Source organism: Stegostoma tigrinum, chromosome 15 (genome assembly GCF_030684315.1).
Source record: "Stegostoma tigrinum isolate sSteTig4 chromosome 15, sSteTig4.hap1, whole genome shotgun sequence".
Classification (NCBI taxonomy): domain Eukaryota; kingdom Metazoa; phylum Chordata; class Chondrichthyes; order Orectolobiformes; family Stegostomatidae; genus Stegostoma; species Stegostoma tigrinum.
The window spans coordinates 62,632,889-62,647,191 of record NC_081368.1 but is presented as its reverse complement, the minus strand read 5'-3'; the positions used below and the strand labels follow the sequence as shown (position 1 = coordinate 62,647,191).

Here is a 14,303-nt window from a genome sequence, read left to right as displayed (position 1 = left end):
TTCCCCTCCAGGTTACTCACTATCCGGACATTGAAATGCACTGCTGTTCTTTCAGCATAGCTGGTTTGGAATCTTGGATCTCCCTTACCGACTGCATTGTGGATGTGCCTTTACCAAATGAATAGTAGTGGTTCGAGAAGTCAACTCACCCTCACCTTCTCAGAGGCATCTGGGGATGGGCATTAAATACTGTCATTGCCATCCTGTGAGTGAATAAAACAGAATGGTCCTTCATGGCAGACATGTCCATGAAATTGAGAGCCCGTGGATTCCAATGCAAAGTGGCATGTTGGATCCAAAGCTCCCTGAGGCATGAAGCAAGGGATGATGATATTGAGATGTTTCCGTGAATGGAAATCTGTTTCCAGGGATTTTCCATTGGGCTTGTTGCTGGAGCTCTTGCTGTATGTTGTTAATTCTTTTGACTTGTCTGTAGAGGGAATGAGCACAAAATTCACGGATGACATGCAAGTTAGTAGGGTGGTAAGTAGGAAAAAGAACAGACATAAATTGAAGATGTCGAGGGAGAGTGGGGCGGGATGGTGGTGGTGAGACACGGTTGGACATAGAGCGGTTTTTCCGCCGCCTTCGCCTCCACGCTTACTTCTTCAGCCGGGAACCTAACCCTCCCTCCACTGAACTGTTTGCCCGCTTCCAACACAAGTCCTCCTCCTGGACACGGCTCCCAGGCCTCCTACCCTCCCTCGACCTCTTCATCTCCAACTGCCATCGAGATATTAAGCGCCTCAACCTCTCCACCCCTCTCACCCACTCCAACCTCTCCCCCGCAGAACGGTCAGCCCTCCACTCCCTCCGCTCCAACCCCAACCTCACCATTAAACCCGCAGACAAGGGTGGCGCAGTGGTAGTATGGCGTACTGACCTCTACATCGCTGAGGCTAAACGCCAACTCTCCGACACCACCTCCTACTGCCCCCTCGATCATGACCCCACCCCCGAGCACCAAACCATCATCTCCAACACCATCCATGACCTCATCACCTCAGGGGACCTCCCACCCACAGCCTCCAACCTCATTGTTCCCCAACCCCGCACGGCCCGTTTCTGTCTCCTTCCCAAAATCCACAAACCTGCTTGCCCTGGTCGACCCATTGTCTCAGCCTGTTCCTGCCCCACCGAACTCCTCTCTACCTATCTGGACTCCATTTTCTCCCCTTTGGTCCAGGCACTCCCTACCTACGTCCATGACACCACCCACGCCCTCCACCTCCTCCAGAACCTCCAATTCCCTGGCCCCCAATACCTCATTTTCACCATGGACGTCCAGTTCCTAAACACCTGTATTCCGCATGCAGATGGCCTCAAGGCCCTCTGCTTCTTCCTGTCCCGCAGGCCCAACCAGTCCCCCTCCACCAACACCCTCGTCCGCCTAGCCGAACTCGTCCTCACCCTCAACAACTTCTCTTTCGATTCCTACCACTTCCTACAGACAAAGGGGGTGGCCATGGGCACCCGCATGGGCCCCAGCTATGCCTGCTTCTTCGTAGGTTACGCGGAACAGACCCTCTTCTGCACCCACACAGGCCCCAAACCCCACCTCTTCCTCCGTTACATTGATGACTGTATCGGCGCCGCCTCTTGCTCCCCAGAGGAGCTCGACCAGTTCATCCACTTCACCAACACCTTCCACCCCAACCTTCAGTTCACCTGGGCCATCTCCAGCACATCCCTCACCTTCCTGGACCTCTCAGTCTCCATCTCAGGCAACCATCTTGTAACTGATGTCCATTTCAAGCTCACCGACTCCCACAGCTACCTAGAATACACCACCTCCCACCCACACTCCTGCAAAAATTCCATCCCCTATTCCCAATTCCTCTGCCTCCGCTGCATCTGCTCCCACGATGAGGCATTCCACTCCCGCACATCCCAGATGTCCAAGTTCTTCCAGGACCACAACTTTCCCCCCACAGTAGTCGAGAACGCCCTTGACCACGTCTCCCGCATTTCCCGCAACACATTCTCTCACACCCCGCCCCCGCCACAACCACCCAAAGAGGACCCCCCTCATTCTCTCACACCACCCCACCAACCTCCGGATACAACGCATCATCCTCCGACACTTCCGCCATCTACAATCTGACCCCACCACCCAAGACATTTTTCCATGCCCACCCTTGTCTGCTTTCCGGAGAGACCACTCTCTCCGTGACTCCCTTGTTCGCTCCACACTGCCCTCCAACCCCACCACACCCGGCACCTTTCCCTGCAACCGCAGGAAATGCTACACTTGCCCCCACACCTCCTCCCTCACCCCTATCCCAGGCCCCAAGATGACTTTCCACATTAAGCAGAGGTTCACCTGCACATCTGTCAATGTGGTATACTGCATCCACTGTACCTGGTGTGGCATCCTCTACGTTGGGGAAACCAAACGGAGGCTTGGGGACCGCTTTGCAGAACACCTCCGCTCGGTTCACAATAAACAACTGCACCTCCCAGTCGCGAACCATTTCCATTCCCCCTCCCATTCTTTAGATGATATGTCCATCATGGGCCTCCTGCAGTGCCACAATGATGCCACCCGAAGGTTGCAGGAACAGCAACTCATATTCCGCTTGGGAACCCTGCAGCCCAATGGTATCAATGTGGACTTCACCAGCTTCAAAATATCCCCTTCCCCCACCGCATCCCAAAACCAGCCCAGTTCGTCCCCTCCCCCTGCTGCATCCCAAAACCAGTCCAGCCTGTCTCTGCCTCCCTAACCTGTTCTTCCTCTCACCCATCCCTTCCTCCCACCCCAAGCTGCACCTCCATCTCCTACCAACTAACCTCATCCCACCTCCTTGACCTGTCCGTCTTCCCTGGACTGACCTATCCCCTCCCTACCTCCCCACCTATACTCTCCTCTGCACCTATCTTCTTTTCTCTCTGTCTTTGGTCCGCCTCCCCCTCTCTCCCTATTTATTCCAGAACCCTCACCCCATCCCCCTCTCTGATGAAGAGTCTAGGCCCGAAACGTCAGCTTTTGTTCTCCTGAGATGCTGCTGGGCCTGCTGTGTTCATCCAGCCTCACGTTTTATTATCTTGGATTCTCCAGCATCTGCAGTTCCCATTATCACAGACATAAACTGCAGCCTGCTGTCGAAGGACTTGTCAGCTGAATGGGGCAGTGGCAAATTGAATGTAACCCAAAAAAAAGTGGGAGGGCTAACAAGGCCAGTAGCACTCTGAATGGTAGGACACTGGGAAGTATGAAAGATCAGAGAGAACTTGGTATGCATATCCACAGACCCATGTAGATAAGGTGATTAAGAAACTGTATGGTATACTTTCCTTTATTAGCTGAGACATAGAATTCAAGAGCCAGGAGTTATACTGGAACTGTATAAATCACAGGTTAGGCCATAAATGGTGTGCTGCTAACAGTTCTGGCCAGCACATGATAGAATAGATGTGATTGCACTAGAGAGAGTGCAGAAGATGTTTGTCAGGATGCTTCCTGAATTGGAGGATCCGAAATGTGAGGAAGGACTAGATAGACTAAGTTCATTTTTCTTGGATCAGTGATGGTTGAAAGATGACCTGAAAGGTGTATGAGCTTTATGATAGGGTGGGTAGAAAGACACTTTTTTTTAAAACTTTAGTTGAGGGTTTAATGCCAGCGGATGTAGATTTTTAGTGAGGGTTAGAAAGAAGACTATGAGGAGAATCTTTGGTGGGATGTGGGAGTCTGGAACTCATTGCCTGAAAGGGTGACTGTACCAGGAAAACTTGTAACATTTTAAGCAATCTTTAGATATTCACTTGCGATGCCACAGCCTCCAGGACTCAGCACCAAAAGGTGGACAATGGGATTAGTGTAATCAGAGTTTTGTTGGCTGGGGTTAACATGATGGTCTGAATGGCCTCCTATGCTGTAAATGTTTGTGTCTGTCTATGATCGGCCATGATCTTATTGCTTGACAGAGCAAACCTGGAAGGCAAAGTGGATTATTCCTGTCCCCCTAGTTCTTACACTATTGGGGTCCAGGATGGCCGACTGAGATGGAATTATATTTTTCTGCCAAGAAGGCAAGAAACATTGGCCATCTTGTTTTATGACACCTAGTTATACAGCATAATTGAAGGAGCCCTTGTATCATGGAACAACATGTTATGATTCCCTTCCTTCTGACCCATCGCACCCTGCTAATAACCTCCTACAACCTCTTTGATCAGGCAGATAATGCAAAAGCCTGAACACATGCACAAACAGGTTCAGGAACAGCTTCTTTCCAGTCAGCATCAGACCGTTGAATGGACTCTCACCTCAAATAATGTAACCTGTATGCCTTGAAGTCTTTTTAATCTGTACATTCTTTGTTTGCTCTGATCTGCCTGTACTGCTCGTAAACAGATCTTTTCACTGTATTTCAGTACATGTGACAATGAAATCAATAAATCAGTCAATCATATTGTGTCTTTCTCCCTAAAAAGAAATCCACTCTGGATCCTTCGATCCTGACAAACAACCACCCACTGTTCAAACTCCCTTTTATCACCAGTCTTTTAAGGTGTTACTGTCTCCTGTACCTATCTTCTGTAAAACTGAAGCATTTAAATATTCAAATCAGATTTTTGTTCTCAGCACAGCACTGAAATGGCCTGATTAAAAGACGTGGCTGATTTTTATGATTATGTGCCTTATTCTCATTTAACCTCTTTGCAGCCATTAATACTGTCAAAAAAAATCCTTATCAATTGCCTCTTCTCTATCATTTAGCTCAATGGAACTAGCTTGATTTATTTCACTGTGACCTATCTAAACAATGGCTTCTTATCCCATCCTTACAATGTTAAATGTAGACTCCATCTAAGATCTGTCCTGAACTCCCCCACCCCAATCTTTGTTTGTTGTGCTCATCTGAATGATGGCTTTTTGCAACACAGTAGGGCATCTTTCGTGTGTCATTTGGTAGTCCTGAGATAACTTTGTATTTAGACAACTTGTCTGCTTTTTCTACATACATAGCCCGAACACCATTTCCTCTAAATATTGGTAGGGCTGAAGCAGTAGTTTTCCTTGGGTTTAGTGAAACCTTTTTCAAACAAGTAGTTCTCCCCTTCCTCAGCGCCTGTGCTGCTGCAGTTCTCCATTGTTTCATTTCCATTTCATGTTTGCGTGTTTAATTCCTTGTGGCCTTTCCTGTGCCTGTTTCTGTTTCTTCTAGCCTTTCAATTCCTCAGAAAACTTGAACTTTTATGTCCTGTCTTCTGATTAGTGGCCATATGCTTCCATATCCTTCCTAAATATCCAGTCTAATTTTCTTTCAGCTTTAGTTGCATTAAATACCTTTGATATTTTGGAACTGTCTGCTTGATTATCCCCCACTGAAGTGAGACAAAAAGTTTTTTGCCATTCTCCACATTGTGATGCAGGTTGTAACTGATGGTCACTTAGCAACTTAACAGTTTTGTGTTCTGTTCTGTTTCAACTATACTTTTTTTTATTTCAGGTATCTGAAATTAAGGAAAAATCTGTTGTTTTATCCTGGGATCCTCCCTCCATTTCAGTGGAAGGGGAAAATAATGTTGATCACTTGCCAGCAAGCTGCACTTATGAAGTTACAATATCTAGTAGTGAAAAAAGTGGGAAGTTCAAAGTGGTTTATTTGTAAGTGTTTGTTGTGATTCTTCTTGTTTTGTTTTCATTTTATAGAATACTGACCAAGATTTCATTTTGACATTGAATTGGTGTCGGGTACTCCTTAGCTGTAAAAAGCTATTAATCGCAAATGAAAACTGTCCATTCTACTATAGGTTTTTAGAGCTTGAGAGTGAGATTGTTAAACACCGATTGATTGCGCATATTGAGTGCATATTGCCTGGGATCGGGGCTAAGAATTCCTTAACCCAGTAGATTTGATCAGAAGATCTCATTAGCCTGGGCTAAATTTGAACTTGCATGTTAATGTGGCTCTGGTTCTTTTTTGGATTTTCAACTTCTAAGCTTTAAAGCTTATTCAAAAAAAACAGCAGACTAGGCTTAGTTAACATATTTTGTACATTAGCAAATTAGTGATTTTTTTAAGAAAACCTTCACAAATGGGCATTTAGTGACAATGTTGAACTGTAATAGATCCAAGTTTCACCTTGAAACCACAGACATTAATATGAACTACAGGTATCCTTCACTGCACAATTCCTTTGACAGCTAAAAATATTATCACTGCGGCTAAGTATGAGGCAGTGATGGGTGGAAAAAGGCTTTTGTGCTGATGAAAATTCTCTATCGTGTCCATAATAACAAATATCAGCAATGATCTCTGGGATTGAATGTTTCCATACTTGTGTGCCATGGATAGGGAGATTTCACTGTGAGTAAAGAATTCATGTTTCCCCAAAAACCAGGAATTGTACTGGAATGGTTAATTCATGAGGCTTGGATATTGAGTCATTTTAACTAGTTTGTTTGTGTGATGATCTTAGTTATAAAATTCCTGCTGTGGTGTCTGTGACATCACCTGACTGCTCTTCACTTGGTTGACAATCTTTGTGCACTGAAATTTTCGACATTTGAGTAGGTACTGAATGCAGAAAGACACTTGAATTTGGAATCTGGAGTATTTAGGTAATAGGGAATATGTTGTCCTGAAGTGAAGAGATAGGTACCAACCATCGAGAGGATTTAGCAGATTTGCAGGTCAAGTGGTTGCAGGTTTCTGTGAGGTCAGAACAGAGAGCCACGAGTTGCAGCAATACTTTAGAAAAGAGCATAAGAAATCGCAGTATATTGTATAGTCCACTGAACCTGCTTCACATACATTCCCTGAGAACAAAAATCTGCCTATCCCGGCCGCACATGAGCAATATACACCCTAATTTTAAAGGGTCTGTGTAGGACAACAGACAGCCTACGCAGAGCAAGCAGAAATTAGCAGGAATATTAGCCCTAGGCTTTGGAGCTCCTCCACCTTTATACTTCACTTTCCTTCGTCCTCCTTCAAGATTCTTCTTAAGATCTATATGTTTGCCACTATAAAGTTGCAATGTAGCTCCTTGAAGTTTTATTTCATTACGGGTACTATGTAAATTCAAGTTATTGATTCCAACAATATACTGAGAGCAGGGAAGTTCAACTTACAATCTGTTTCTTAATTTCAGAGGAGAAAAAACAACAGTTACAATATCTGAACTCCGACCAGCTACGGATTACCACGTTAGGTATGCTTGCGAGCCTGATGACATTTGAAATTATCGATAGATACTTGCAAAAGAAGGGAAGTTTCTGCCCTGCCCGCTTAACAAATGTGTTTCTCTCTGACAGAGTTGCAGCAATTTGTAATTCTGTGAAAGGATCCATTTCAGAAGCAGCAAACTTTACTACAGAAATCAGTAAACCTGACACTCCAGCTCTGCCAAAATTAATCAGTAGGACCAAAAACAGTCTGAGTTTGCAGTGGAAGGTATGCATTGCTTGATCGATGAGCAAATTATTTTCTGATGTTTTGAATTTTGGAAGGAGGAAGGGGTGGGAACTGGTGCTCCACAGTTTAAATAAGATGGAGATGAAGGAAGGGGAGCTTTCTTCCAATATTAAGTCATGGAGATCCCATGCAAAAACACTCAAAACCCCAAGTCTAATTCTTGAAGCGTAGTGGAAATGGCATAGTGTGGGGGAAACTCTGTGATCCTGCAGCAAATGTTTTTCTTTGTGTGGGAGGGCAGAAATAACATGCTATCAAGCCCAATAAAATGCAAAAAATTAATAACACATTTAATCTGTTGTTCTAATTTATTACTGCAGGCACCAAATGACGGTGGTTCTAAGATTTCCAGTTACCTTTTAGAATGGGATGAGGTGAGTTTTTCCTCTTGTATTCAACTCACCATTCTCCTTTTAAGAATGTCACCATTTCATGAAGAAAATAAAGCTCTTGTTGTAAATTGCCAGTATGGGAAAGGTAAAGTTGCCATCATCTTAATATACCATATGGTTGCTGTCTCATTAGAGACAGGTGACTGGTGGTGGTTTAACCGGAAAGTCACCATGCCTCAGGCAGGGGACAAGGTTACAAAGGAGGCACGTTCTTGGTAACATCAGCTGCTATGGCAATTGCTAGCTGCTGGGTATCAAACAGCGAAATAATTAACTACAACAACCTTTCTTCATGCAGGGAAAGCAAAGCCCTTTCAAGGAATGTTACTTTGGATATCAGAAGCAGTACAAGCTGACTAAATTGTCCCCATCTGTAGGATGCACTTTCAGACTCGCAGCTAAAAATGATATTGGACTGAGGTAAGTAACTTTATTTTGGAATATTTGAATGTCTTCAGTTCAATGGAACAGAAAAATATATTGTATGTAATGGAGACCATTTTCCAATGAGCTGCTGATTGAAAGTTGGATACTGAAAAGAATAAACTGATGGTATGTAATACCACATGTTACCATAAGACAGTATCTCTATTCTCTTTTCCCGTTGCACCTGGTCGCTGCCTACAGTGCTGAGTATGGATGTGGAAGTACAGGAACAGCCAAAATAATTTGAAAACCCAACAAACCGTGGCTGCTGGAAATCAGAAATAAAAAGAGAAATTGCTGGAAAATTTCCCAGCAGGTCTGGCAGCATCTGTGGACAGAAATCAGTTAACGCTTTGGGTCCTCGGAACACATACGGAGGAAGAGTCCCTGAAACAGTTGCTAAAATGAAGAAATTATTTTAGTTATGAGCACAGAAAAGAGGTCGATGGACTATTTTTTTAGAAAGAATGAGGACAAGAGGGATGAGATGGAGTAAAGGAATTGGATTGGATTAACACTAAGGAAGAGGGGGTTCATTTAAGTTGTGTTTTAACCCAGGTCTATCTATTTTGCTTTTGGGTTGTCATCTCAAATTGAATCCAGACTGATAGTGGTACCTTTCTTCTTAGTCTCCGGCACACATTCCCTCAACTGTTCTTTCTCCCTACTGCTTGATGTTGATTTCAGACCCATGTCATTGATGTAGAATTTGTTTACCATTCCATCATTTGCCCCTGTGGCTCAGTGTCTCTCATTTAACAATCTCTAGAGGACCTTGTGAAATTTAGTATCTTAAAAGCACAGTGCAAATACCCGCTCTTTCATGGACATATTACTTTCTCGTAGAGTTGTGAGAATTGCTTCACATCTATGGAACTGATTAGCACTCAGAGAATCGTGGAAATCTGATTTGATGGTTCTGTAAGCAGAAACAACTCAACCTTCAAAACGTATTATAAGCTTCCAGTCTTTCATTATTTCACCTAAATCAATTGGACTAAGTTGAAGTGAAAGTCTGATAAGTATAGTATTAACTCCATGCAGACCTAGTCCCATTCCACATAAAATTACAACGATATTTTGATTCCATATTTTGTTACAAAGGCTGTTTTAAAACATCATTTAGAATTAAATGTGTTCCTTTCTATCTGCTAACCTACTGTTGTATAATGACTGATAAGAGCAATAGAAATAGGAAATGAGAGGCCTTACAGCCCCTTAAACTTATGCGTCCGTAACTAGATCATAGCTAATCTACACCTCATCTGTGTGATTTTGTATCCAAATCCTTTTTGATTGCCTTGATGTTTAAGTTAATCTATTAAATTCAACTGGTTGCTGTAGCCTCCCCTACAATTTCCACCTATCAAAGCAATCAAGTGTGTGGTGGCCTTTATACATTGTTACTGTATAGATCAACTGTAAAGGGCAAGCTGTGCACCTTGATGCACATTGACTCAAATTGAAGTATAGTGGGTATAAATGATCTCATTGCATGTAGAAGCAGGCTTTGGCACTATGCCATGCAATGATGTTGCAGAAGGGAGTCAAATTCAACATCTGTAGTTGTCATTGCTGCTGCTTGGAGGACAAACCGTTGCAAGCATGATCAGGCGATATGTGCAGTAATGCATTATGAACTGCTTGCATTTCATTTTAACTGGGAGATAGTAAGAACTGCTGATGCTGGAGCCTGAGATAAGGGCCCTGACCCGAAATGTCAGCTTTCCTGCTCCTTTGTTGTCTGGCCTGCTGTGTTCCTCCAGTTCCACGCTGTGTTATTTCATTTTAACTGTTTTTGATTCTTTCACTAGTGATTTCAGTGAAACAGTACAGTATTACACAGCAGGCAGTGTTCCACCAGTCCCAGATCCTCCTCAGCTAATTCATGCTGCTGTCACGTGGATGTCATTGGAGTGGAGTAGACCTAGTGGCGTTTTGTGTGATGAGCCCATTACGTACATTCTGGAAATGGAAGATGAGAGTTCGGTAAGATAGAATCTGGGCAGCTGTATTTATGAAGTAATTTGAATCCAATTGAGAAAGCGAGGAATGAATCCTTTGGTACTGTTGAACCAGAATCGATTGCATTGCCAATCGTACTTGTGCACTGATTTGCAGATTTTCTCCTGAAATACCCAGATAACGTCAAATGTAGCATTGCAGAACATTTACTGCAACAAAACCAAACAAAAGCATTTAGTAGTTCAGCTGGCTTCTTACCAGCAACTGTTCCTTCATAAATTGGAGAAACATGTGACAAGTAATCCAGATTATCAGATTCCAGTTTTGAGAAAATAGCTAATATAATTGAACAATCTGCATTAGAAAATGTTCTGTTTCTATCCTCTCTCTATTTCCGAAAGGAAAGTAGGTAAGCACAAATTACCAGTGGTAGCCACAAACCATCCACAACCATGGACAAAATTAGAAGCCCATTCCACATATACTTAAGCTGATAAATACCTATGTTGAAGCTAAGACTCATGGTAGGATTTGGAACATGACACAAAGTTAATACAGCTTAGCGGTGCTACATGCCGAAGATGCCTTTTTTAGGTATAGTATTTAAACAGAAATCCATCTACCTGTTCTACATTTTAAAACCAGCTAGGGGATTCTCCCAAAGTATTGACAACATCCATATATGCATTGACTCACCTTTCAGGTGAGGTTCCTTAGAATGTTCTGATGAGATAATTAAACATAAATGAAATTTTGATCTATATCTAACTGTATGTTAAACAGGCAAGTTGTGTAGTCTGCAGTATATTAAAATAATTAAATCAAAGTAGAAAAAGTGTTTTAAATTATGTTTAATATCTCGCTCAGTGGCTTAAGTTGCATTAAGTAGGAACAAAAGTGGGCCATTCAACAACAACAAGCCTGTTCTGTCTTCAGTAGGTCAGGGCTGATTTATAGTTGAAATTTTTTTTTTCTTTGTTTTATAAATTGTAACTTTCCTTGTACAAAGGATGTGGGTAAAGATTTGGCGTGTGGAAATTGCTAACATCTGACCAATTATATGCAGCACATTTGCAAAATGCAAACTGTCCTATTTGAAATTCACATCCCAGTGGAGGAAATGTGATCATTTTTGGCTTTTTGGTCACTGTTATTTTTGGCAGGTTATCAAAAGCAGTTCTTGTAAGTTATATGAGTAGTAAATAAAAGAATTGTAATTATTATACCAAAACACATTTTTAGTCGCAGTGCCATTGAGATGCACAAATTACGAGTTAACTTGTAAAATTATTTGTAACTGTTTTAAAATTTTTAATAGGGCTATGGTTTTAAGGCAAAATACAATGGTGATGAGCTCTCTTGCACTTTAAAAAATCTGAGACGGAGCACCTCCTTCAATTGCAGAGTAAGTGTTATTTACTTGTTCAAGCTTTATTTTCTTTCCTCTTTGAATTAAGTTGTCAAGTTCAGATCATAAAAACACAAAAGGAGGAAAAATAATTAAAGGAAAATAATCAAGGTGTCTACTTTTACGCACAGGCCTTTTTGTGAATGTGTATGAGTATTACATCAGTTACCCTTCTTACCTGCCTGTGATGCTTAGTGTAGTTTACTAGTCCGAGGCTTGCTGAAGTTGAAATAACAAGTGGCCATTTTAGTGAGACATTAGAGGGCACCTACTTGTGCTGCATTTCTGTTGTAAAGCAGATGAGAACAGGCGGCGGGGGAAAGTTGCTTCACTTCCATTAGACTCATGTTCCCCATTAATTGTGAGTGCAACATTAAGAAATCAATACTGTTGCCTCCAATAGTTGTGTTTGTAGTCAATCAAAATTATTAGTTCAAAAGAATCATAGAATTCTACAGTGTGGAAGCTGGCCATTTGGCCCATTGAGACCACGCAACCTCTGAGGAGCACCACACCCATACTCCGCAGGCGTGCACACACGCACCCGTAACCCTGCATCTCCTATGGCTAGTCCACTCAGCCTGCACATCCCTGGACACTATGGGCCACTTAGCATGACCAGCCCACCTAACCTGCACCTCATTGGAATGTGGGAGGAAGCCAGAGGAAACCCATGCAAACGCAGGGAGAATGCGTATATTCCGTGCAGACAGTCATCTGAGGGTGGAGTCAAACCTGGATCCCTGGCGTTGTGAGGCAGCTGTGCTAACCACTGAGCCATTGTGCTGCCCTAATTGAAAACTTGCTGAAGGTAACATTGTGTCACAATTATGTCGTGGTCGTTACATCTCCATGATGAAAATTTAAATTCATCACTATGCCTTGGTATTGTGACTGACAGCATCAATTTTTAAAAACTGATATTCCCAGATTGAGTTTGTCTGATATCAAGGTGCTAAGCAATCAATCCCACTAAAGGAATTTAATCGACATATAATGAAGATTGAAACATACATATGAAGTGAAGGTAGAAGCTTAATTTTTCAAAGATTTGAGACTATTTATTTACAAACGTAGTTTTAGAAATGTAGTTCATGAAATGGAAACATATAAGAACACTCCCTGAAAATGTGTGTGAAAATAATGATCCAATCCATTCGTTAGGCACTTTGTAAACCCAGCTACAGTGATGTCGAAACAGTAAACGGAAAGCTCTCACTGATTTACATATGGTGGGAGTGACAGACCACAGTTTAGGATTTCTTCAATAATGTACATCCTGAAGTGGCCGGTTTCAGAGGGTGACCGATAGCAAATATTGACAGTTCACTGAACCTTACTCCACTCCATTGAAAAATCTGGGCCAATGTTTAATGTGTTGCTATGGAGATAAATTAGTTATGCTTTTTGCATTCTATTGCAGCATTTCCTGTTTTAATATTAACTTGAGTTTCTTCTTCCAATGTAGGTCTTTGCCTGTAATAATGAAGGCAAAAGTAATCCTAGTGAAGTTGTGAAATATTGCACGTGTCCTGATAAGCCTGGACCACCAAGTAAACCAAGCATAAAGGGAAAAGTTCAGTCATCCACTTTGAAGACTGTATGGGGTAAGCCACATCTGATCAAAAGTGTTTATGAAATCTAAGACAATGATTTCCTACAATTAAAATGGTGTTTGTTTCAATGTCATCTTCTATTGATTTTTGTGCATACACCCACTTTGTACTGTCTGCATTGTTAATTGAAGTGTACGTCATACATGCAAGTGTCACCTGCATAAATCCTTTCATGAGTAAACCTCTGTTTACCTGAATTAGCAAGTGGAAAAGCTATCAATGAAGAACTAACAGACAATGCTTCCAGAAATGCGTAAAATAAATGTTCTAAAAATCATGACCGCATGCTGCTATTTTCAGTTACTTGAGAAAGAGCGATGAAAACGTGTACACAATTGTACATTTTTTTGGATGATCCACAGCAATAATACTATATTTGTACACAGCATTTCCTTGCTTCATGGAACTGACACTGTTTTTTCCTCAAACTTGCTTTGCTCGGTTGGACAACTCCCGACATTTCTTTTGGTCATCATGCATATGCGATGAATTAAATATTACATTTTAAAGTTTTATCATTCTTTAAATTTTGGATATATTGTAACGTGGTTGAAGCAGCTGCATCTCTTGTATAAATAATTCGCTTGCAGACTTGATTTCACTAAAACTTAATGTATTCTAGATTTATGGTTAGTTGCATATTTTCTGATCTTCCTTGCTGCCAAAAAAATCAATAGATGGTCTGTTGCCACTGCAGCTGTGGCAGTTTATTGTGTATAGAAAATATGAAAGAAGCACTGGATGCCTTGGATGAGACAGTAAATAAATGTTAAACTATTTTATGTTCAGACATGTTATTTCACTGCCTCATCATTGACTTTTCATAATTTGTTTTTAATCCTGAAAAATGCATTAAATAAATGGCTTGCAGTGGCCTTAGAAATATCACTGCTCATAAATTTTTAATTTTGATAGTTAATACATCCCTATTTCAGTTTTCTGTCTGGTGAGTAGTGCATTTTTGCCCTTTTTAGGAGGATTTAATTCTTGAATGAAGCACACTTCCTGTGACTGTGCCACATGCTTCACACTTGCAATATTTCATTAGAATTTCCCTACAAAATCT

At 41.9% G+C, this 14,303-nt stretch overlaps 1 protein-coding gene across 5 annotated transcripts in view; it reads left to right on the top strand.

The window, feature by feature from the left end:
- LOC125458800 (fibronectin type-III domain-containing protein 3A-like) overlaps nucleotides 1-14,303 on the top strand; it is a 143,538-nt gene that overhangs the window by 109,003 nt on the left and 20,232 nt on the right. For all 5 annotated transcript variants that reach the window (XM_059651495.1, XM_048544482.2, XM_048544483.2 and 2 more), the window contains exons 8-15: nucleotides 5,460-5,617; nucleotides 7,108-7,167; nucleotides 7,271-7,409; nucleotides 7,751-7,804; nucleotides 8,121-8,242; nucleotides 10,063-10,237; nucleotides 11,532-11,618; nucleotides 13,090-13,228. In XM_059651495.1, the coding sequence (XP_059507478.1) occupies nucleotides 5,460-5,617; nucleotides 7,108-7,167; nucleotides 7,271-7,409; nucleotides 7,751-7,804; nucleotides 8,121-8,242; nucleotides 10,063-10,237; nucleotides 11,532-11,618; nucleotides 13,090-13,228 (934 nt within the window). The remainder of the gene's footprint in view (nucleotides 1-5,459; nucleotides 5,618-7,107; nucleotides 7,168-7,270; nucleotides 7,410-7,750; nucleotides 7,805-8,120; nucleotides 8,243-10,062; nucleotides 10,238-11,531; nucleotides 11,619-13,089; nucleotides 13,229-14,303) is intronic.